This window comes from Melospiza georgiana, chromosome 7 (genome assembly GCF_028018845.1).
Source record: "Melospiza georgiana isolate bMelGeo1 chromosome 7, bMelGeo1.pri, whole genome shotgun sequence".
In the NCBI taxonomy this organism is placed as follows: Eukaryota; Metazoa; Chordata; class Aves; order Passeriformes; family Passerellidae; genus Melospiza; species Melospiza georgiana.
In genome coordinates this window covers 23,011,382-23,037,818 of record NC_080436.1, presented here as the reverse complement: position 1 = coordinate 23,037,818, position 26,437 = coordinate 23,011,382, and the positions used below count along the sequence as shown (strand labels likewise).

General features: G+C 37.3%; 1 protein-coding gene across 2 annotated transcripts in view; it reads right to left on the bottom strand.

The window, feature by feature from the left end:
- Nucleotides 1-14,363: 14,363 nt before the first annotated feature.
- COBLL1 (cordon-bleu WH2 repeat protein like 1) overlaps nt 14,364-26,437 on the bottom strand; it is a 66,521-nt gene continuing 54,447 nt past the window's right edge. For both annotated transcript variants that reach the window (XM_058027574.1, XM_058027575.1), the window contains exons 10-14: nt 23,975-24,233; nt 21,410-21,495; nt 18,458-20,070; nt 17,636-17,818; nt 14,364-14,914 (exon numbers count right to left, since the gene is read on the bottom strand). In XM_058027574.1, the coding sequence (XP_057883557.1) occupies nt 14,828-14,914; nt 17,636-17,818; nt 18,458-20,070; nt 21,410-21,495; nt 23,975-24,233 (2,228 nt within the window). In that variant the 3' untranslated portion in view covers nt 14,364-14,827. The remainder of the gene's footprint in view (nt 14,915-17,635; nt 17,819-18,457; nt 20,071-21,409; nt 21,496-23,974; nt 24,234-26,437) is intronic.

The following is a 26,437-nucleotide window of genomic DNA, read 5'->3' as shown; positions in this document are numbered from 1 at the left end:
ATTGTGTGCTTCATCTGTCCACAACTACCCCCTTACCACAACAGCCACTGCACTAGATGTGCCCTTCTTCTGGGCAATTCAGTCCAATTGACAAGTGGACGACTTTAAACATCACATAAATTATTAACCATTTAGATAAATTAAACAGGTGATGTTTCACAACAGCAGAGGACTGCTGGTACTTTTTACAGCCCTATTTCTGGAACTCCACTTTACACAAAAAATGTAATTTCTGACCTCACATGCCTTCAGAGTACTGCACAAAAACATGTAATTATTGTGGAAGAAAAGGTTGCAGGCAACTGTGCTATCTAGTATTCCATGTGTTTATCCAGCACATAGAAGTTTAGTTTCCGTAATGTGAGTTGTTGGGAAATCAGATTCGAGATCCTTTAACACTAGTCATTTTGTTGAGTGGGAAACAAAATACAAGCATTAAAAAAAAAAAAAAACTAACCAAAACAACAAAAAACCCCAACCCCGCAAACCAACCATAAAAAAGATAAAAACAAGAAACGTAGAGCTAAAATGATTTTTCATAAACAGCCATGCCACTCATAAGTCTCAGCCATTTCTGAGCTGCTGCCAAGGACACTGTAACAGTAGAACCAGACAAAGAACAGTAAAAGTCTCCAGATACATGCAAAAAGGAAGGCAAATGTAAACTTCTTTGGTCTTAAAGAAACAACACGCCCATTCAGACTCAAGGTGTGCAGCACTCAAATTTTGTTAACAGAGTACAAGGCTGATGTGTGCAATTGAAAGACAAAACGAATTCTGCTTTTGGGAGAATTGATGTAGAGATTTGTTTGCCTAAATGCAGACATTTCATACGAATTTAGATCCCTATTCTACCATGCCCTAAGATGGCACAGATTTCCTGTTCAGCCTATGTCACACAGGTCTGTCCTGTGGGGATGTTTCAGATACCACTGGGTATTAAATATGTCACCAGTCACTTGTATTTAGGTGCCTAAACTTCACTCATATTATTTCTTTTCTGCTTCTGTAATATGCAGCTTGCAAAAAACTGGCCGAGGCTTTAAGAAACAAAGTCTAGGAACATCAGAGATACTGCAGTGTGAAACTGGATTTTGAAAGCTTTCATCAGATCTAAAGAGATTTTCTCCAATTCTGGGAACAGTAAGAAATTTGAAATGTGTTCATATGCATATCGGCATACATGTGAGAGAAGGAGGAATTTTTCTCTTCCAAAATCACTGGAATGATCTAGCCTAGATATGCACCCCCAAATTTGCACCAGCCCTGGTTGAGCAAAGCAATTTCCAAATCAATCTACCTGTGCATGTGCAATTTAGAATGCCTTGAAAATGGGCTCTGGGACGGAAAGCTCTGCTGAACCCTGATGATGCAGTCATTATGTTTCTGCCAAATGACAGAAACCAAACAAATGCTCATCAGTCCAGCTGGAATTCTGGAGGTAGTGCCACTGTATGATAACATACCTGCCACCTGGTAGGACATTTAGCACTCTTTGGAATGAATTAATCACACAGAGAAGGTCATTTTCTCTGTCTCAAGAGTTATTCCAAGAAATCTGTATTCGGGAAATGAGATATTCAACAAACCTTTGAAAAAACCAACCTACCGTTCATATTTTAAAAGCATTGTGCTGACTACTTGAAGTTATTATATTAAAAGGTTATTAATGCAAATCTCTGTAATTCAGGAACCCTATCTAACAATGCCAATCTCAGCACTTATTACAGACCTAATTATTACAACATCAGTGCACCTAACATTTTAATGTATTTATTCCCTTCATACGGATGAGTAAGTGTTTGCATCTTTATGTGCCTGAACAGGTTTAAAAATTAACCCTGGGAGGGTATTCAAAGTACCTGACTTTAGACAACTATACCATGTTAGACTGGCCGTCACAAAGGAGAGAAACAGAAGACTCCAGATGTCAACTAAAAAACACAGGGTGTTTAGCACTGACAACCATCCCAGAAAGACTTTTTGTTTCCTCTGGGTTCATAGAAAACCTTAGAACTGTCTTCTTACTTAAACATCTCTGTTTGCTGTTGCAAATTAGACAGTGCAATTAATTTGCTAAGTGGTTTTCTCAAAATCTAATGGAATTTGTGGCTCAGTAAGAAATGCAAACTCTGAGCCCAAAATTAGTACTCTAACAATCAGGCTGTCCTTCTTTGTATAATGAAGGATTCTTGTTTCTAAAAATAAAAAAAGGTAAAATGCATTAATACTTTGCCACTTCAAACAATAAATCAGCTTTAAATCTGGTCCAAAAGGCATTTTTCCTTTGAGCTGGAGAAAAAAGTACCTTTCCTTTGATTTCATGCTTATTGAAGCTGTGCTCTGGAGTTGTTAAGTACCTACTAGAATTTAATTTTTTTTCCAAAAGTCATAATTTTACCATGACAAGTAGAACAATTTCATAACACTAAATGTAGGCAACTATCTATTTTGCTTCTGTGTAATTATGAATGAGACACTCACAATATATGAAAAACAACATAGAAGATAAATCCAGACAATTATGTTACACATAGTGACCTTATAAATTCTGTTTAACAGTCAAAAAGTTTTACAGAATTTCCCTTGGGGTGGATAGGCAAGGGGAGAATGAGAAAAATGCTGGCTACTGAACAAGTTCATAAATAATTTGCACCTGACTTCAAAGAAATTTAACATTTGGTGTATCTGAAGTATTTGGAAAGAAGGAATACAAACTGAGTGCATATCTAAAATTAAGAAAATTATTATAGCCACTCAGCCCTTTCAAATTCAACCTTCAGTGTTCTCCATGTCCATAAATTTATCCCAACCCATTATACTTGTCTCAGAATTACAACTAAGAAAGCAGAATGTTTTTTCTTCTTTTTTTACACTACCTGAACTTACTTTATAAGACAGTGAAGTTTTCAGACTTAAGTCCACTTGAGGTTTCATCCTCTCCATCAGGAAGAACCAAAGGACTAATGCATCCCCTTTCTATAATGTCTGGGTCTTTATACATCCACACTACACTTGGCACACTTTCTTATGACTGGATTTCTGTGCTACTGGATCACTCAGGATGACATATCCATCCCACAGATGGGCTAAGCACACAGACACAGTTCTGTCAAATTTGCCACAGCACACAACAAAGAATCTGTAGTAGCTTTATGGTTTTTCTGTTCTCATTATGGGCTGTGGGAGGACAGACAGTAACTAATCTGGCAAAAAGCCTACTGGTAAGAGTTCAAACCATTGAAAGTCTCTCAAAGAATTGGAACTGACAAAGTGAGTTTGAGGATTCTTCTTCCTGTGGCAGCTCTTCAAGGCCTCAAGCCCATTTTAGCATTTTGTCAAGCCCTGGCCACAGAACAAATACCACCTATTAATCATGTTAAAGCCAAGGGTGATACATGAAACTTACTGACTGATATACTGGACTTTGAGCAGTATATAACCAGCTTAACCAAATTCCAATTGACATTCTAGCCTGCATGGTTTTATTTGGAGAAGGTACTTTGCAGTGTAGCTGGAGGTAGCCCATTGAATATTGCATTTGATTCAAATGTAATTGCAGTTCAGCAATGGGTGAAGGCAGTTAATTCTTGCATGGGCTGAATTTTGCCTAATTGCAACTTGGATTCAGGCAAAAGCTGTTTGAATTTCCATGAGGAGTAAGAAAGGTATATTTTAATATCTTTTATTATCCCAGTCCCTTCAGAACATTTCTCCTTTTGTTTATTTGGAGAGAAAAATCTACCATTAAGTGATTTGTTAAAATATTAAAGCCCCAGTTTGGCTGGCTCTCAAGCAAGAACGTAGGCTTCTATTATAACATATTGGGAGCTTTCAAACCAAAGCAATTCATAATAAATTTATTCAAATTGACACATTTCTGGTTATAATGTCTTCATTATTTCTTCAGAGTTATGAAACATGAATTATATCACTGTAACCACAACACTAAGTCAAGGAAATCTAATTTTCTGTGAAGTCTGTTTGAACAGTCATCATGTAGCTCAAGGCATACATTCAATTGCTTTTTTTTACTGTTCCTTATATTGGTGTTATTCCAAAGGCTATAGTAATATTATAACCTCATTGCATCTCATTCTAAAAAATTTTCTTACTTGGCAGGTTCTAAAAATATACAGCAACATAAAAAATTAAAAATAATTACATCATTAAAATCTATTAGGCATACATTGAAGAGAAGTGCATTTCAGATTATTTGGTAAATTTCAAACACTTTCTCTTTAAACAGTACATGGATTTTAATCATCATAGCCAGCAAGCTGGCATATATTTTATTCAATTTAGATTAAAACTGAATTAAATTAACATGGCATAGAATTCCTGAATCGTGAGATAAACATAAACCAAAAAAGAACTTTTTAAAGCAAAAAAAGGTTCTCCATAAGAATCTTTTCTGTCTTATACTTAATTTATTAAATTCTTTTAACAATAATGAAGTGAATTATAATTTTAAAAAAATTAAAAACACAACAACAACAACAAAAAAACCCACCTCTGATAGTCTTTTTTACAGTTTCCTAGGATTGAAAGATTTTTTTTCTCTCACTTTGCTGTCAGAAATGAAAGCCTTAGCTGCAATCATTAAAGGTCTGAATTTGCATTTTTCAGCAATCCAGAGAAATGAGAGCAGGTATTGTTATCATCATTAACATTATAAAGTTCTTTGTCTGTGGATATTCTAACAAAGTTGCTGGTCAGCTGTTTGTCAGATGCCGTGCCAGTGATCAGATAGTCTTATAGTAGATTAAAAAGAACAGCAAATTAAAATTATAACTTTGTGAACTCATAGCTGTTAAATCCTCTATAAATTCAAGTAACTGGATGTGGTGCCTAGTGCTAGAAGCCAGCACAGAAAAAACTGCCAAAGCTAAAAATAAATTAATGGATTTGTTTGTAAATAGCTGGTAGGATCACAGTCCTCTTTCCCCCTAGTCCTCTTTGTTCAGACAGCTGTTGGACAACCTCAGAGAACTAAACTCCCCTAGGCCTAGACCTCTCCAGCTTACTGTATTTGGAGCAAGGATTTGAGGATGAATATTAAAGTCAAATTGCCCCTTGATAAGACCTTGCTGGCCTGAACTACCGGTGAGCAGGATTGAGAGCAGTGTGCAAGATCCCTTCTGGAGTACTGGAAGGCAGGATCTCCTCTGCCACAAGCCAGACCAATTTAGATGGCTCTTTGAGTAACTGATTGAGTAAAAAAGAGGCAAACTCTATGAATGAATCTTTACAGACCTGCTATGGAACCTGTCCAAAACCAGCTCAAGCAGACACCCCCAGAAACAGTGTGTCAGTGTGTTATCTGCTAAAAAGTATCAGGAAAAGTGGAAGCCAAGAAGTTTACTGTTCCTAGGGAGGTTAGAAGTATGCATATTTCATTTCCATTTTCTCTTACAAAGCGCCTTTATTTGCATTATTTTTTGCTATGATCAGATACATGTGTATGCGTAGTTTCCGTGAGGAGTCAGTCTGGACTTGGGTAAGTCTGGACCCTGTTTAAACACTGTTGCTGTAGTGCTTACTGTGGAAGGCTTCAGTGGAGGGCTGCCACTGGCAGCTTTTTCCAGCCTTCACCCCAGGGTCAACCACAGCCCGTGCTCAGCGTGCTGCCATGTGGATCAGGAGTGAGGCAGCATGTCCTCACTCCTGTGTGATGCTTTGGAGGTGAGGCAAAACTCGATTCCTCTGCACAGGCAACCAACACCACGTTTGCTTCCTGGTCCTGCACAAGGTGGGAGAACAGCTGAAGACAGTGCCTACTTTTGGTGTGGGCTCCCTCAGCATCTCTTTGTCCACCTCTGGCACATGATGGCACGGCCAAATGCTCTTGGTACACCTTGCTGGAAGGGAGCCATGGATGTGCCAGAAGGGCCTGCCAAACACGAGGGGTGGTGTGGTGTTAGTCGGGGATTGGGGAGAACTCTTCTGAGTCTGCTGCATAGATCTGGGCGAGGTACTCTGACCTGAAAAGTCTTCTGAAGTGCTTGGCAGCAGTCAGATAGGGCAGGTGAAGTATTACCATTGTTTCCAGAGTTCAGGGAATTAATGCATTTCCAGTGTCTGGTGGCTGCATAAGGGAACAGAAACAATTTAACAGCTACTGCAATTCGTTTTCATACTAGGATTCCATTTTTCAGGGAGTAATAGTGAGAATATATCAAATTGTTGACCCTTTGCAAGTGGGCTTCAACATAAATTAATTGTTGTGTTAAAAAAATGAATTTTATGTTTACACTGCAATTTGTCCCTGAAATGGAGGCTCAATTAGAGTTTCAATGATTTACTAAAGACATTTTAAACATAATGTCCAAACAATGCTACATAAATTAAACATGATGTAATTGAGTGTAACACTAAGTGGCTCATCACTGTTGATTCATGTGGAAATCACTGAAATTCTACTGATCATTATGCATTCATTCAGTATTAATGTAGATACCATATGTGCTTCCATGGGGATTCTAGTGTTACTCAGCATTCATTAAGTTTTAATGTACCATTAAAAAGGCATCAAAAGACCCATCTAAAAACACTGCCACAAAGGTAGTTCATTTAAAGACAGTTAAAGCAGCATGTTTCACCTAAATATTGCAATTCAAAGTAAGGTAACAATGAATCAGCAGAAACAGTTCAGGAAAAAATAGCATTTGATATCAAATGCTCTACTGCCTCTACCTAGCAATGCAGGCTAGAGTGTTTGAGCTAGGCAGAAGTACTTAACATGCATGTACATGGTCTTTAAGTTGAAATTAACAACTAAATATATATCATATCCTTAAGATTTGAAGTTCTTTTTTTCACTGGCCAGAGAACTGAAAAATCACCTGTGAATGGGGTGATCACATCTGTGAATAAATAAAATTCACAAAATTCTATTCAGCTCAATGTTTAGTGCTTTAGAAGCGTGACACCAAACTTTTCTCAAACTTTGATCTTGTACAGAATAGGTATATCCTGTAGATGAGTTGCTATATCAAAAGGAGACAGATTTAAAAAATTAATGTGTCTAAGAAAAAAAAATTCCTCTTCCCAAGATATTGAGAGAAATAAAGCATAGGCATGTTCAGATCTATATACTTGTTTTGCCAAACCTTGCTGATATATAATTAATAAAATGGCAAAAGTGTACAAGCCTCAAATGCCTATGGCACAATTCCTGATGTTACGTAAGGCCATGAGTGGCACAGAGAGCATGAATGGGGATTGATGAGTTAATATCTCTTTCAGGAAAAGCATTGGAGAGGATAAAATTAGGCTAGCAAGTAGAAGGTCACAACAAACAAAAAATTGTTTTTCAGACAGTGTATCAATAAGTTGAAGAACTCCACATCACACAGGAATGTGTCACTCTTCAAAACTTATGGGAGTTGAAAAATTAAGTTGCCAAGCTCTTGAACAAGACTATTTAAGACTATTAAATACACAGAAATCATCTTCACTTTGGCATTCTCAGAGTTAAAAATTGTTGAAGGTTTAGCATACTTGGGGGTAAGTATTACTTTGTATATTTTATAATCTTGTGTTTCTCCCTAAGAATATACTTTTGATCATTGTCAAAAGCCAGATAGCCAGCTAAATAAACCTTCAGTTTGACCCAGCATAACTATTCTTCCTTTATGCTCTGAAGCTAGAACAGTCTATTGCTTGAAGGTACAATGACTAATCACTTGCATTCATGTAGCAACTTTTGTGTTGAAACATGGTCATCCTAATCAGTTTTCCCTTTTTTTTCTTTTTTTAACTACAGCAAACCCATTCCTTTAATCTCTCTTCACATGGTTTCCAAAGGTCTTGTTTTGTTCTCTCACCCAAATTGCCTTCCACTGTTAGATAAGCTATTTAAAGAGTTAGAATTCAGTCTGAAATTCTGCTGCTTTTAACACCTTTATTTTTCACTTGGAGATTTGTTTGATTCCTGCTTATGTTATTTTTCCCACTGATGATCAGGCAACTCACATCACATTTCACATCACCTCCAAATTATGTTTTTAAAGTAATGTAATAGTTACACAAGACACACCTACTTCCTTTTCCTAACAATATGGTCTAGCAGACTCTTCCTTACACCTTTTCAACCTTTTATCTTTACTTGGCAGGAAAGGCTATGTCTTTTATGTCTATTGAACTTCCAAGCACACCTGACATTCTAAAATATTTTTTTTTACTTCAGAAGTTTTCTTTTAAAAAACACAACAGCAGACAGAGTTTAAATAAAGTGAAAAAAAAGTCACTATTTACAGGTAGAGCCTTGCGGCCCATGTCCCCAAGACCTCCCTCTCTCGTGGTTCCTTTTCCTGAGGAGCAAGCCCCAGGTGAACTTGATACATAGAGCTTGTGCCTGTGTCTCATGGCAGCTTCTGTTAAGGCTCTTAGCTCACAGTAGAGCTCAGGTACAGGTTACACAATGTGTAAGAGATGGTCAAAACATGCTTAAAGAGCTGGGGCCACCAGCAGCTCAACTGCCCTCTGACCATTCAAGAACCACCCTGGCACCAGTGCTGCTCTCGAGAAGGGCTGGCAGCATGCTAACCCTTGACCATGAAGCACCCACCTGTGCACTGCCTGGGTGCCCAGCTTGCTCCCAGTCCTCTGCCATTTAAAAAGGAAGATTTCTGCCATCCACTTCTTCAACCTTTGCTTCACCTCCTTGTTTCACTTAGGTGCTGAGTTTAGAATTGCAGCAGCTTGGCGTTCATAGCGTGGGGTTTTCCTTTTTGGTACATGCACTTTGAAACTGCAGGTGGCCAAATACACTTCAGTTAGCAGAATGCAAGTGTTTAATTAGCTTTTAGCAATTGAAGCAATGGAATAGTGTCTGCTGATCAGACCAATCCTGCTGTTTAACCAAAGGTGACCAATTTCAGCTCCTGCATTCCATCTCCCCATTTAGTTCAAGTATTTCATTTAGAAAACTGCAATCAGCTTAACTACTTAAAATATTCTTTTTATTGTATTATTGATAAATCAGAGCTATATAAAGCCTTAAATGTGAAATAATTTCATTTTTTCTTTCTTTGCCACTTCAGATTAAGTGTGACTATACCCTGTTAGATTGCAGTCTTTCTTGCTTTCTTGGAGATCACATAGAGGGAAAAAAGGAAAACAACATTAAACAGGCAGACAGACACATATATCTGAGGGAAAACTACAAAAATCTGGGTCCAGCTATAGTTTATTAAATATTTTTTAACTAGAAATATTTTAACCATTAGTAAGTACTCCAGTGGTTAATGTACACCAGCACTAGCACACTGAGTACACTAGCACTTGCAAACAGCCACTGTTGGCCAGATTTTTTTTAATAGCTGTTAGAGGTTCTGTGGACTTAACTCTCCCTCTGCCCTGGGCTGATTGTATGCTTCAATTCCTTTACTCCTTTGGATGGTCACCACCACATACACCACAAATCCAGTCTTTAATAGTTGCATGTTTTAAACTATTCTGTCACTTGTGAAGATTTCCTTGGATGCCCAGTATTTAGTGTATTTCGTATTCTTGTTGCTCTGGCTGGGATGACATCAAACATAACGAGCAAAGCAAAATCTGCCCTGCTAAGTACTGAGAACAACTGGTAAAATGGATGAAGAGGCTAAAGAAAATTTCTTCCATCAGTCTGGAAGACTAGGAATTTCTGAAGAATGCATTCTAGTATTGTCTTAACAAGGACAGCTTATATATCATGTTTGCTATTTGTATTAACTGTGACCCAACTCTCAGTAAAAAGTGTATCAGTTGTTCTGAGAGCATTGAAATGACTATGGGTAAACTTAAGAATAAGCTTTCCACCTTACCCCTCAAACTCCTGCTATAAGCATTCTTTGGGACATTCACCAGACACTCATGGAAACTAATGTTTTAGAAATCACCAAGCAGATTTGTTGAAACAGAAGACAGTTGTTCTTCACCCAGAACAGCTGCTATCAACAAAACAGCCACTAAAAATACACTCATTGTGCAATCAATCCCAAACTGCTAACAAGCAAACATCACTGGTGTTTGTTTATAATGACACTGCTACATTATGGGCACAAGACTGTTCTCAAAGCTTGGGAAGTTCACAGAGGAATTACATTCCTTACGTGAACAACTTACATTCCAATTAAACTCTTGCGATTCTTTTTGGCAATAGAGTTCTATTTCAGCTGGGAATGACACAGCCCTAATTATTTCCAGGTCCATACATGCACAATCACTCTGAAATAATACTAATAATACTACTACTACGTTGAAATTTCCTGAAATTATTCATTTTCTTTTTAGATACATTTATTTTTCCTTTTCCCAATGCTAAGAGATTTTCTTCCATCAGTATATTAGCAAATGTGGAACATGCTGTTCAAGAAAAGCATCCAGATCAAAAAGACCAAAATTCCTTTTATCTCTACCTCATCCCTTCTCCTTCCCCCTCTCATTGTTTTTTTTTTTTTGTTTGTTTGTTTGTTTTTTCTCTTAACTGTCTTAAATAATTTAGTCAATTAACAGTTTTGGTGATCTTTTCATGGTGATGGAGGGATGTGAAAAGAGAAGTGTTTATCTCCTCTTTCACTTAAACACTATCTGTTTTACAGTTAGAGAATGTGAGGTTTAATACAGCTAAAAATGAGAAAACCATACATCTCTCCCAAATATGCTGCTTGAAGACATAAATCCACCAAAAATGTAAATTGCTTGTGTCAATAAGTAGGAACAGATGACAAAAATTAATGCAACTTTATGTAAAATATATTGTAATAGACTCTTGATGAAAAGTTTCTGTGTTAGTTCCCATACCAAATAGCTCTTTCCAGGAAGACAAAACAAAATTAAGTTTTTAACAAGCATAGTTTGCCATACTTGGAAATTTCATGTCATTTTAGCAAGGACACTTTCCCTCTCACAAAGCTACCCAATCAGAAATTTTAAAGAAAGAAACATCCATCCTAGCTGTGATTTTCAACTGCGTTGTATAAAATAATCCCGCACAGAAAGCAAGCTTTTCAATTAGAAGCTGTGAAACATTTCCATTGATATTTCTACAGCTTTGCTTTATCACCAAAACAGACTTCATAAGCAATCTGTCTACAAGTGATATTTCAGCTATGCCATCAGCAGCCAAGCACTAACAGAACACCACAGCTCCAGAACCTCAGACCATGCACAGCATCCACAAACAGTTTTGGGCCCAGGACTGTGGCAGTTCTGGTCCAAACACACCATTTTGACTTCAGCCTCACAGTCAGTTAACCCAGACAGAAAAAATAAGACATGCTCCCTTCTGCAAGGAGCTCTATTTGTTGGGCTCCCAACCCACTTGCTTAGTCATTTACATTTAGTCTTTTATCTTGCTGTAGTTGTCCAACACCTCATAGGATGCCGTCTGGCCAAGCACTCAAGGATGTATGCCCTACTGCTCAACAGCACTTTTCCCTTGTTTCTACCTAACAGAAGTATTGCAAACCTTTTGACAACTTAAAACAGGATTCTAAGTAGCTCCAACTGAAAATGTTTGCTTTGGCTGGTAACAGCTACCTGAAATAAAGCTAAAAGTATTAGGTACTGTCATGTGTGATACCATGCTTCTTGTCCACATCCACATAATTTTCATGTCTTCCTTGGAGATGGTCATGCTGTATGCTACAATTACAAGTAGCTGGAAAAACTCAGGCACTGATTACTTAATGTACATCCCAAAAATGGAGACACTGAGTGGTCCAACAATTTGCAGCTGCAAAGTATAAGAGCTCTTACCTTGGCCTTATAAACTTTAGTCACAAGAATATTTCCAAAAGTTGTCCGGTGATGCTGTCCCAGCAAAACTGCTCCCTTCTCCATCTGTAGTCTTAATTTTATTCTTCTGTAGAATAAATTTAAAAATACATCTTCTATAATAGCTTCCAAGATCATTTTTACTACCTAACTCTTTGCTTCGCTAGCCCTCCTTAACTTGAAAGCCCTGGAGTCTGAACTGTGCACTGTGCTATGTGGATACCTGCTGCTTCTTCAAAAAACTGGTACCAGTAGCTTATAATGCACCTTCACTGGCCCTGCTGTTTTGTCCGGACAATTACACTGACATTTCATTTACTATCCTGACTTTCATTCCCAAACATTTTGACTGCCCTGCAAAAGCAAGGGGATTATCAGAGGCATGGTGTAACCACCTGCCTCCTGTTGGAAAACATCTGTGACACATGTTGTCCAAACTGTAAGTATTCTTGGGCTCAAAAAATAGTCTGTTTACCCTGCATGTAAGGTATCCACAACAAAAATTTAATGCTGTCTAGCTTGGGCTCGCAGTTACTGGAAACACTTACTTGTTACTTGAGCAGAAATGTTTTTATGCTTGAATAATGAATAAACACATCAAGTTCATCAACAAGAGTTTCTCTAGTAGACTTTAATAAAAGAGTGTAAGAAAAAAAATCATCTGTAGAAATACAATAGCAAGATTTAAAAATGTCTTACATATACATGTTGGAAGAAAAGGGAAAGAGAAAGTTTAGCTAAACGGAATTGCCAGCTAGTCACAAGTCTCATTGAAGAGTTTCACAGTACTATAGCATGTGTAGACATTTCAGTTAGTTATCAAGCAAGTTCAGTTACACAAAGAAGAAACCCTAAAATTCAAGCAAGGTGGTTTTAATCTCTGTTACATCAGATGATATTTGCCTTCAGGAGTTCACATGAAAAGGCAGTTTATTTTTTTAATATATGGGACTAAGAAGCATACAGCAGTACAGTTTTGCTGCCAAAACTAAAGAACAAAGTATAGTTTTTTGAACTTTCCCCAAAATAAGAAATTGGACAATGTTGATTTTTTTGAAAAAGTGAAACATCATATATATTTGTATTAGCACAGATGGAGATTAAAATTATTTTATTAAATAACTTTGGTCACCTTGGCAGAGAATACCAACATTTGAAAAAAAACCTCTAACTCCCACACACTCAAAGTACAAGGAAAAGACCCTTTCACAATGCAACCCCTTCTCTGGCAGTTTAAGATCAGCATGGTGCATAGGAATGCCTAAAACACAGACTTCAAATAGCACAATGAGCACAGACTACAACCTGTGGGAGCAAGTTACAATTTTCAAGTCCCTCAAGACACCGTGAAACCCAGAATGTAAGTCCCAGTTAGAAACTAGAAAAGCCCCTATATCTTTTATTTCACTATTTTCAAGTGAAGGTTGAAAGTTTCTTTTGCAGTCAGACCCTGAAACAGATCTATTGAACTACCATGTGAGCTTCCCCCACCCTCAGAATGAACTCTTGATTGGAGGGAAGAACAAGGAAGTGGTAACACATTGGAAGTGGTAACGCCATTGACAAGGGACTAAGATACAGGAGAGAACAGCAATGAAAAAAAATGTTCTTCAGATCTCTTTATGAATTTCTATTTACTAAAACATTCCTTAAAGGGTTTCACCATTAAGTTAACACCATAACTTGTAATTGGTAATTGACTCTGTACTAGGAAAGTACTTAGACCTCTTTGAGATTATTGCACAAAAACCTGGCAGCAAACAATTTGAAAATGCACATATAGATCAGTTTCTGAAACTGAGTTACACAGTGTTTCTAAAATACAATACATATATATATATATAGTTAGAGAATAGAAACTAAATAAAATTGCTTAATTTTAAATCAAGTCCAGCACAAAAATATTTTAATATGGCAAATACCCGAGGACTAGCTGCACTCATCCATAATGTAGCTATTTCATCATGAGTGTGATCATATTTCCACCCCTCCCCCAAAATGTATAGTCTTGACAAAAAACTCAAAATAGATAAAATATAACATCGAACATTTTCTTTTAATAGATATTCCTATTTTTGTATTTAATGCTTAATCTATAAATATGATATCTGACATAAGCATGATTTATGTGGTTTTGTGCTATTTTAAGATTGAAATATCTTATATTAATAAGTCCAAAGCAGTTCATTTTTTAGTTATACTTCTAGTGAAAAAATATTCTATTTCATTAGGTATCAAAACTGGAATTTGTTTTTTATTACTAAGTGACTCTAAGTTGATGGTTACTTAAAGATATAATTAGTTCACAAAAATTATTGCTTATCTGAGTGCTAGGTAAATATTATATACAGATATTTAAACAGTAGTTGAGAAACATCATGCCACACTACTGTTAAGAAAAGGTTATGAGTAGTACAAAGGTTTCCAATAATTTATGTCCTGAATTTTGTGTGTCTGCTACCAGGAAAAACAATTACAGGAAGGTAAAAAAAATTCCAAATACATATCCCAATTACTGTCTGCTAAAGGAACAAAAATATAATTTTTTTTCTTTTTTTTAGACAGGAACAAAGTATTGCATTGAATTAAGATTTCTGCTAATTACAATTTTAATTTAATAAAGTAATATGGAGGCAGCATGTGGTATATTTAAGTTCATACAATCTGTTAACGTAATACACAGTCAAAAATTAATTATTTAATCTAAACCTTTTAGGTCTCTTCCAATCTGTAATTTCAGCATAGTGCTACATATTGTTCAGTCTTGAAGGCTAAAATCAACAATCTTCAATTCTCATTCTATCATAAGCAAAGCTCACCTACACCCTGTCTTAAAACATTTTAGCAGCACAGTCAGCTTTATAAAGATAAAAAGGCAAAATATTACTATAATTTACATATTCTAATAATCTTTTCAAGGCATCAAAAATTGCTTGAAATTGTTATTACCATTGACAAAAATATATTAACATATACTCGCATTTACAATTTCAAAAATTTGTAGTTAGTATTAAGTTGGCCTAAGAAGCAGTAGTAAAGTGCAAAACATTTGGTATAATATCTAGGGATTAGCCTTAGCTTCTGCGGAATACAAAGGATTAAGCCTGGCTCTTCCATTGACAGCTATGGTGTTTGATGGAGGACCAACCTGGAGGCAGGGTGTGGGAAGAAAAAAAAAGAAAGAAAAAAATATTAGAGAAATGTTAACCTAAATTTCCAGATTTTTATCTCTCTAATATGTTACACAATGTTATTTCATTTCTTGTTTTTCTCACTGCAATGAAAGACCTCCTATATGGTTTCTTAACTAAGCATATATTCCAAGAAAGAGGAAACAGAAGACATTTCTTAGAAACATATTTTATCCTGACTAAAAATTTCATGTATAATTATTCAAAAGACACATGATTTTTAGTCCTTCTCCACATCTGGTTGCAAAGAAATACTTTGAAAACATCACTAAACCAAACGTTTTTATTAAATATTGAACAAACCTGATTTCTTACTAACTCTTCCAACAATTTATACTGTGGTAATGTTTCTTTTATCAGAAGCAAACTGTAACTTCTAGCAAAGACAGCTAAAGCCTGATTTTCAGTGGAACTGCATAGCCCAACAGCTCCAGCTGGAGTTAATGGGAGCTGTAGATGCTCCACAGCCATGAGAACCACATACCACAGCACACAGTTTACCAAACACAATAAAAACATTCTCAAGAGAAAAACCCTTAAAAAGAAACCTCACTTGACCCATTTTAGGTTAGTAATTACTGAGGGCCCTATTGAACAGGAAAGACCAGCAACACAAAAGGCCACAGATCTCAGCACTGCATACTCATAACATATTAAGTAAAACAGAAGGTGAAAAAAAATTAAAGAACTTGGCAAGCCGTGCCACGATTTTATTTTTTAAATGGCTCTCAGAGCTGCAAGAAGAGAGATTATGATGAGAGGTAAAAAGAGAAGCAAGTACCTGACAGACATCTCTCATTGTTCAAATGGATCAGATTATTACTCCTTTTCCTGACTGCAGCACGGTACTGGAATCTATGAGGTGGATGCATTCTAGAAATCCTCTCAATTCTCAAAAGCACTTTTGGGTGCAAATAACTTATTGATACAAAATGCTTCATTTCTCTGTCCCACTACTGCCAGTTGTCCATGTTAAACATAAAATGAGACCATGTTTTTATTAACTTTGCTGTAGGCCAAAAAAATCTCTTTCTGCTGTCAGACATACCTGTACCACAGCATATGCACTCTGAGAGTGAAAAGAACAGCATGTACAATTTTATGCTTGGCAAAACTTCAGTGAGTTCTTCACTGCATTTTGTTTGTGTTCCAGGGGTTTTTTTTAAGCCTGGTTCAGATTTCTGTGCTGCAGAGTGCTCTTCTTTATGGTTACAGCTTCTTCATTATTATAATTTCTTCTTAAAAAGTACAGTCCTTTCATCACCCCAGTCTCAACATGTAATTTACTGACAAAGCACATCTCCCACCCACAGAAGAGAAAGGGAGGGGAAAACCAATTTCAGTCATTATCTCTCTCCCCTTCCCCATGCCATTCTTGTACCTGACTGATAAAGACTGTATGGGTCAACTCTACACTAAGAACATTTCTATTATAAAGAATGAATAAATAAATGAAGTGTCATATTATTCAGAATGTAATTATGCACTAGAAGAAAAAAAAATCCTAAAAATATATGCAAATAAAATCCAAACAGTATTTCTGGTAGAACAGATTTTACCTCTAACAGATTCTGAACAATGCAGTGTTTTCTTAATCTTATCCTGTTTTTAATATGATTACTGACATGTAGTTAAAAGCAACCCAACAGTGTATTCTATACCATTTTTACTGACAGGAGATCAAACCCTACTTGAGCATGCTTGCAACTTTTCCAGCAAACTCAGTCCTCCTATTCACTGTAGAAATGATGGGAGATTTTACAAGCCTCAGAGAGGCTGCTGCACTACTACACTGAAACAAAAACCTATGAAACAGAACGTTCCACCATCTGACCATTCACTGTGAGATTTTGACCCGAGGGAATCAAAGACTTCCATAAAACAAACAAACAAACAAAAATATCCCCACACAGGATTAGGTTATTTTAAGTGGAAAAGGGAAGGAAAAAAACCTACTGAATTTCTTCGACCTTCTGCAATGAAAAATTATTCCTCAAAACAGAATGCAAATTACTAATGTGAAGTCAAGAAAACTTTGTGAAACTATGATTTTCTGGTTGCATACTAAAAACAGTACAGATTTTAGAAATTCAGACTGTTTTACCCAATGAGAGATATCTAGGGTTATTTTAGGAGAGAAAGTTTTTAACCAGAGGGGGTAAGGGAAGATGGTCGTTCTGGGACTGCTGACAAAAGATTGAGAAATATCTTAGTTATGATGCCTAACAGATTAAGGACCTGATAAAGTGTAAATAAGAAAATTGTCTTCAGAAATGTGTGTTATGTGCCTGCAAAATGTTGTAGCCACTTCAGGTCTAGAACAAAGCTGTTCAGCAGGTTTCTAAAGCCAAACCCTTTCAAACCATGTAAACACAAGTCAGATTTTACAGACAAGATACTTAATGAGAGAGAATGAAATAGAGATTTCTATTTCATTTCAGGAAAATTTTGATTACGTTCATACTGTATGAAATTACAGACATTTGAAGCTCTGTGGGTGCATTCACCAGTTTATTCTGCAAAACTGACCCTCTTCCCCACCTCCCTTCCCATTGTTAAGAGACCTCTTGGCAGCAGTTTGTGCCAAAACTAACTGCTTTCAGAATCAGGCATTAGTATGGTAATTCTGAAGGAAGCACCGTGAGTTCTTTGTTTTGGATGCAATGATGAAAACTCACCCTTTTCAATTTGGCAGCAGCCTCTCCAGAGCGGATTGCAGCCAGCAGGCTCTGGTGGATCTGCTCGGGGTCAGCGCGCGGGAGCGTCACCGCCGTTTGTCTCTTGGTGACAGGGCGTGGGCGGCCAGGGGAAGCACTTGACTGCGCCTGACTCTTCTGCTCACTATGCACATGGCTGTCTTTCTATAAAGGGAGGAAGGGGAAGGAAAAGAAGCCAAAAAGTTTTCATCTGAATTAGTTATAAATGGAAAATCTGAAACAACCTGGCACAAGGTTGCTTAGCAAACTGCTGCCATTCTAGTGTTTGCTTGGTTCAACATTTCTGACATCAGCCACACTTCCAGCATAGCACATAGTTTCTCTCTAAAGTAATTATGCTGGCAAAACTTTACAGCTCCATTCAAGTGCGCTTGTGGCATGACCACTTGAAGCCAAATGGATCACACCACTCAGAATTAAATTTAAGAAACCAACACACAGAACTATAAAGAACAAATTGTAAGCACTCCAAACATAAAAATAAGTATTACACAGGATATATGACTACTTAATTTACAGTTCTTTAAAGTAGGGGATGCTAATTATGGCAGGAAACAATTATTTCCAATCATCTGAATGATGTTGCTTTCATTTTTAACATTCCCTGTATTCCTGCACTTCATTATAATGCTGTGCTGCTGGTGGACACCAGGTGGACAGGGTGTTTTCCCTGCACAAATACAGCACTTTCTGGCCAGGAAGCAGTTCAGAAACAAGCCTTTACATCAGCTGCTCTTGATGGCACTGGATCCACAGTCAATTAGTATTAGAAATAAAGTTTACCTTATCCATTAGACTATTTTGTGACCCCGCTGTTATGGTCTGTAAGGAAGGACTTTTCACTTCAGGCATGGAGGTAGCTGAGGAGAATCCAGATGCCAAAGGGACAGAGGAGAGTTCCACCGGAAATTCCTCTCTGGGTGCCTGGCTAGCGATTGTACGTGTTTTGTTGAATGATTGTGACCTTTTGACGGCAGATGAGACAGCAAGAGCAAAAGGAGACGGTCTTGAGCTGGAGTATGGCTTTGGAACTGCAAAATTTCTGAGAGTTCTTAGATTCAGTGGTGCTGGAGGACAGGAGGGAACATTTAAAGGCTTATTGCTTTTAACAGGAGAAGTGGAAGATTCAATGATTTTTCCATCATCAGCTTTTTCTTGATCTGCAGGAGGAGAGGGAATACTTGTTTTTGGTAAAGGCAAAGCAGTCAAATCAGGTGATGAGATTTTTTTACCCATCTCTGTATTCTTAACTTCATTTTGAATTGAATTAGGAGCACAAACTGTGCTTCTGGCAACTGCAGATGTCACATAGTGACCTGACGCTCTTCGCTGCATCTGCAGATAAAAAGAACTAGGCTTCATTGTAGGACTTACTGGACTTAATGCATTTGACTTGTCCTGAGTCTCAGAAGAAGCATTTGTATTATCCAAGTTTAGCTTCAGTGGGACGGGCTGCCTGAAAGACTCACTTTCCGTCTGGTTGCTCTCGGCAGCAATCTCAGCTCCAGAGGTCACAGTATGCTCAGAAATGCTGTTCACTCTCTGCAGCAGACCATTTGCTGCTGCAGATTCATTTTGTGACCCAACCTGTAAAGGACCCACACTTTTTGACAGATGAGGAATTTCAGTTTGCACTATGACTTCTTTGCGGTTTTCCAAAGATGATACCTCTTCATCCTTATGATCTGATAGAACTTCTGATTCCCAACTCTTCATCATTTCTAAGAATTTTGGAGGAACTATCTTATAAGTAGTCATCCCAATTTTTGGTATGTAATCCCTTGTAATTTCATTAGCAGGTTTGGGTTTAGGTTTGGTGTCCGGTCTATAAAAAGGCTGATCTTTTACAGGAGAGTCACCTGGAGTTTCAGCAGTTGTTTCTGGTGAAGCAAAATCACTGCCATTTATATAGATGTGACTCTGATCATTTATTGGAATTACTTTTTTATGAGTAACTTCTTGTGTCTCAAGATTTTGTTCTATTGAAGTACCTTCACTCTCTTGATGCATTCCATGCATCACTTGAGCAAGGGAGTTGTTCTTATCTCTGTTGTGTTGAGGAACCAGTTCTCTAAATGTGGATGATTCGACACCCTGAGGAATAGTAATTTCCTTCTGTTCAGTCCTTCCCAAATTGCTATCCAAAGTCTGGATTCCAACATCCTGAGTTTTTACTGTGTCCAAGCCAGTTGCATTTGTTTTGCCATCTTGTTTTTCTGAAATCAGTTGAGGATAATTCCTATGATTTACAGAGATGTCATTTTTACATGCCTGGCAGTTTGATAGTCTGTCAATTTCAAGCTTGTTATTCTCTTGAAAATCAACTGTTTTAATTTCAGCTGGCTGAAGTTCTTTTCCTTCTTCTGTTGTTGGAAGGAGTTTTGTATCACTGTGATCTTTAAGTTAAAGAAAGATTCCAAAATTAATACAAATGCCAAAAAGATTCAAGCTTCCTTATTACATCATGAAGATCTGTATCCAGTGTATTTAGTAACAATTACTAGCTTCTCACTGATGCTAATATTTTCCCTAACCCTTTTAAAGATATATTTATATTTGATTAATAATGTCAAATAATTATATTCTAACTCAAGTATTCTTCCTTAATAAACAGGTTACAGATGCCATGCATCAACTTAATAGAAAAATTATTCTAGAACAATTTAAAAAGTGCTAATGAATTCCAGTTCATTTTATAGGCATCAGTGACTCAAGACCTCAAGGACTATTCAATATTGAGTTAGATGCAGTTTTTATTTAGTGCTACACATTTGTGGCTTCTGTTCATAAGTTTTAATGTTACAAATCTTGTCAAATACACCTTAAGTATTTGTATAAGGAAACAACTGAAAAACATATGGACAAGAGCAATTTGCCAAACCTATTTTTCCTACCTTTTAGTTGGTCTGGTAATTCAATTTTCCACCTCTGGACTAAACATGTGATCATCTCCGAAACACATGAATATTTTGGTCAATTTCTTTTAAACACAATATTGGTAAAAATACATTTTTCAGGAATAGTCATATGGAGCAGTATTTTGTAGGGGGAAAAAAGCCTCATTTCATGTATGCTATAAAATGTAGTTAAAATTTATATCACATATAAACAGGACTTGTGTTGTTATGATTTATTAACAGAGGTGCACTGAGTATAAAAGACTATAGAAGGCCTAATATATAAATCTGAAAATCAGTGTCACAAAAGAACAAAATAAATCAGTCAGGCCACTAAATCCACAGAGAAATTTATGGCCCATTAGATGCACAGGATGTCGTCATTTTGTTTCAGATCAGTGTGCCACTTTCTGTTACTTGTGCTTAAAAATATTTGCATTTTAATGCAGAAAACTCATCCTAATTTCATAAGCAAGGAACAACTGATGGCTTCTTCTTCCCCAGTGGGATGTGGCAGCCATGCCACCCCATGTGGCAGGATTGCCTTTGTGTCCAGCCTTCTCCTTCCTCAGCACTGTCCCACCCACACCATCCTATAACAGCACAATGCAGCTTTGACTACAGCTAAAACAAAAATATATTACAAACAACCCCCAAAAAACCCCAAAACTGCAGCAAATTCTTGTCACCTCATCTCAAAGAAAAGACACTAGAGCTAGAGCAAGTGTAAAGAAAATAATCTGATTATAACAATCCAAGAGTTGACTACATAGTTGTTTCTTCAAAGGAATAGGAAAGTTCAAGCTTCAAGTACTAACAACAAGTAGGAACTACTCACCAACATTTTTATTTTGATCTAAAATTTCAAGCTTCCTATCTGTTTGAAATCCAGCATCCTCGCTGCTTATCTCAGTCTGTAGTCCTCTGCAAAGCACAACAGTACGTTAAATATGCTGGTATCATTCATTTCAGTAAACACAAGGAATGATGCAAGAGAACTGGCAAAATTCTCCAAACACAGATGGACAAAACAGAACTGCTCTGCCAAACACTGGAATACTCAACAGAATCGAGTTTAAAAAAAAAAAAGAGGAAATCCTGCCATGATATTTTACCAAAATGACATGCAGCTCCACTTGCTTCTGTGTAAGCAGATGATCAGTCTTCCTTTGTCTTCTCCCCCTCATTTTGTTTACATGTGCAGCTTGAACAACCCACTTTCCAATAGCAACTCTATTCCAGTGAAGCCACAATGGTTCTTCACTCATATAAAGTTTTCTGACACCCTCAATCTAAAATGTGTCCCTGACTTTGTCCCCTGCATGCTGCAAGAGACACTGACTGAGCATGAACACATGAACTGAGCAGTACAGACTTCTCAAAGTAGTCCCTTTCAAGAAATACCTTGAGAACAGCAAAGAAACAAATATACAACATGTTACATTCTAAACATCTTGGAAAACATACAATATCTATTTTTCTTATTTCTCTTGGGACAAGAGATCTGCAAAAATTCTGAATAAAAACCTCATCTTTTTGGGTGTGGGGTGGACATATTAAGTCCTTGGCTTCAAAAGGTAAATGAAAAAGGCAAAAATACTTAAAAATTTATTGATAAAATGTTATTAAAACTTCAAACTTTATTCAAGGTATTTTTATAATATGTAGTTAGAAATACTGGCATTATAAAGATTCCAAATTATTTGCCACATCAAATGCATTAGTTGTCAGAACCAGTGCTTTGAGCTGACACATCTGCTTTATTTAAATCATTTAAAATGACACATTTCTCAATAACCATCCATGCTTGTGTTGTCTGTATAGTCCCAAACACACTGTAAGTGTCCCATAAACTGCTGAACAGGAGCATATGCTCTCAAAATTATTGCTGGAAGAAAGTTAAAGCTCAGTCCCGCACTCTGTTCTCTTGCTTAGCTCCATTCCTTTTAACAGAGCAGGGCGGCTGAACTAAAACTATTAATCATAGGCTGAACTAGAATTTTATTAGGAATGAAAAAAAAAAAAATCAAATCAAAACCCACCAAACCCAAAAGCCACAAAACACCATGGAGTATTGTTATAGAAATTAGTGGTTTTGACTGGAATATTTTGCATGTATCCTAGGCTGTATAAAAAAGAAACACTTCTCAAAGTAACTAGATCTTATGTATAAAATCAAAATTATCTAAAGTTTTCCAGAAATATAATGTCAGAGAAGCCCCACTCCTCATTTTGGAATCCCCAAGATATTTCAGGAAGCAACTGCCAAACTCTAAAGCCAGAGTGCAGTACCTTCCACCTGATCAACACCAGACATGAAAGTTCACTACCAATTCACAGGGTGGAAGGGAAAGAAAAATTCCCTGGACAATTAGGCAAACTGGCCCAATAACACCGGCCTGACAAATTGCAAACTGAAGACAATTTATTAGATCCATAAAGAGGAGAATCACCCAAGCAACTGGGACAATATTCACCTGGGACAGAGTATCAAAGATTTTTGCAAAGCCACATTTGGCCTTGGACTGACAAAAATGTCCCTTCAAACACAAGTTAAACCTCCCTTTACTACCTTGAAAGTTCTTGGCTACTAGGGCAGTCACACGTTTTGGCTTCAGTGCAATAATCGAAATAGTTCTTTCAATTTAATTTGGGAACAGTAGCCAGCTTAGTTGCCCCAGGGAACAGAGAAATAGTGAATTACATTAACACAATGGGACTTCTCTGGACAATCAACATTTATTTCAAGCAGGCACTAACTCATGTTGGAAACCTGCTGAGTCAGGTAGTTTAACAAACATGCTGAAGGGCAAAGGTACAGCATCACCAGAAGGGAAAAAGAGCAGTTAAGGAAACTAATGTGTTTATTCTTTAAAAAAGCTGAATTAACTTGTTTTCCTGAGAGCAAATGGATTGAGACAGGTCAAGACCACATATAAGGAAAAGAAAAAATAAAAATTAAAGCCAAAACAAATATGCAAGCAATAAGAATCATGCCCAAAAGAACAGAAATGGCTGATGTATCCATTTTCCCTCATCTGCAAGAATTATTTGGTACATTTTTATTTAACTAATCAATCCAAATTTTTTTACAGCATTCTGCTCTAGTAAATACACTGGACATTTTAGAGCTGGGTTCTGCTTTTCTGGGCTCCAGCTGTTTGAGTAGTAAGGAAAGGGAAGATTAAACAGAACTGCAGAACACTTCTTTGTCATTTTTGTTGAAAAGCTGCATGAATTACTGTGCACAGAAGAGTGCTACAATGAAAGTTAAGCATATTTAAGCTCATTCCTCTCTCACAATTCTCTATTCTGTGCTTCACAATGAAACAGCACTCTGTATTTTATTTGCCTCCCCCATTGTCCCCCCAATGCTCCTTCCTTTGTCACAAAACGTACTTACTTGCCATCTGTGCTCATATTTTCTTGTTTTTCTTCCTCGAAGCTTTGCGCGTTGTCTGTGGGAACACTGCCAGGAGCAGGAGCTGATGAAGCAGGATCATTTTTGTCACTTCCCAGTGATACCTCAGCAGAGCTGAAGGCTGCAGTAACCTCTCCTGTCCCAGGAGAGGTGTTGGTGCTCCCACTGTCCTCTCCCTGTTGCACACTTATCTCCTCCCTTTCATCAATCTCTTCCAGGTTGTATTCTGAGCTCCTTACATCTACAGTCACAAAAGAAAGGAAAAGAAAGTAAGAATACTTCCAAACCAACAAAGCCCAAACCAACCCACAGCTCTCAATGTAGGTTGTAGATTAAAAGGGACTGTTCAAGGCAGCCTAAATAATTTGAAGAAGGAAAGTAAATTTTTTTTTCATAATTCAGGTAAATTTAAAAAAATAAAATTACAATTTAAGAGATCTATTCAATCTTCACAGAATTCTCTGTATCTTTTCAATTCTCTCTCTTGACACAAGAATATGCTGATCACTGTGCTACTGGCCATCTAGTTCTGTATCTACTGTAAAACATTCTCCATATTTACTCAAGTATTGAATTAGGATTGTTACATATATATTTTATTTATCTCATAACCCCAAATTTCATAGAGGTGGACAGTTGCTTTTACTCAGACTTCTTGTACTTCCATTAGCTCTCCAGTGAGTTTTAAAACACACAGTTCCTCTATATCAGAGTAAGAATGTTCAAGAACTAAATAAAGGGTAACCAAAATACCAATTTTGTCCATGGTTTAAACAAGTTTCACCACCACTATGAAAAATTTCCCATAACCATCCTAAGTGTATTAGTGTCTTGTGCAGTGCTTCATGTTACAGTACAAAAATACAGTTCATAGAAAAGTGCTAATTCATTAAAATACTGACATTTGCAGCCAGATAACAGTTCAACTAAAAGGTTGAGTAGTTGGATTAGGACACGGATAAATCAGTGTACTTGAATCAATAAATACACCTGACCAGGGTACTCCCATCAGCTTTGGGTGCACTGACACCTGTTAGAGACAAGCCTTGCACTTGGACAATCAGGCTTCAGTCTAAGCAGCATCCAGTAAATTTCCAAGTGTAAACCAAAGTCAACAAAAAGGAATACTGGAAAGTTGCAGATCCCAGAGTACCAAAAAACACTTAGACTGACAAAAATTTTAGACTGACCTTTCTTAGTAGCTGGTATCCTACAATGCTTCCAGTACCTCTAGAGAAGTACAGTGTTATAGAAAAGCAATAAGAGAATGTATGTATTGGACAAAGGCTCTGTACAGAACAGAAACTTTGGAGTTTACAATATGGTCATTAGTCAAGAGTCCAGTAATACCAAAGATACTCATTCACAGTTACAGAGAAACTAGAAAAGCCAAATATTTTACTGTTTAATTCTTGGTTTTGTATTGCAATCTCGTAATAGTGCTTTGTAGTTACACATTAAGCAGTGTGGTCAGCACATGCCATAGTGCTGAACGCAGAGGCAATTTAGATCCCCAGGGAAAGAAAGGCAGGACTGCAAAGTGGTGCAGGTGAGCTCCTTCCATGTGGTTTCGGCATAGGTACATACAAATATGTCACACTGGTATTACAGGGACTCCTACAGGTTTACTAGTCATAAGGGCCTTCTCCTCCTTTCATTGTCCATCAACCCCTTTTCCACCTAGGGAACACTCATTTCCAGCAGCCTCATGCTTCGGGGGATCATTTTGGTGATGGCAGTATCATTTCATGTGTGACAAGTTAAATATATATCTGTCAAAATGAAAAAACAAAGCATAACAGAATGTGAGCAACATTGACCTGGCTAAGATTATCCCACAGCCCTAACTGGCTCTCTAGAACATTGCCTCCTTCACTGGTGAGACCTATTATGCCATGGGCCTGAGCCATCACCAACGACAGGAACAAAGACTGAGATTTTCAGTCTAAATGCTCTATGGAAACCTGAATTAGACAACAAAGAAGAGCCAAGACTTCTGACAAGGGAAATGGAAGCATTCTGGAGCTGCTATGGCTTTGTGCCCAGGCACTGCTGGCATTCTCTGCTGCTTTTCCTCTGGAGACTACTGTAACAAAGGCTGAGTTGTATCTATACTCCAGGGATGGAAACTCAGCTTGGGTTGGTAGGAGACATTTCTGACATTCCTGCTATGTCAAAGTCTGTTCTTTGCTGTGCTAGAAACACTTCCAAGCATTGGGGTCAACTAACCTGACCTACAAATGGATAATACCAAACAAAAACAGCCCTCACACTTCTTAAGAAATGCTCTACCTCCTCTGTCAGCATAAGATCAGCCCTGCTTGCTAGTGGATTTTCATCTGTTACTGGGTCTGGTTCCAGACCTGGGCCATCGCTGCTGCAGGAGAATAAAACCTGAATACATTTGAACACAAACAACATTTAAAAGCCATCCTTCACTTACGT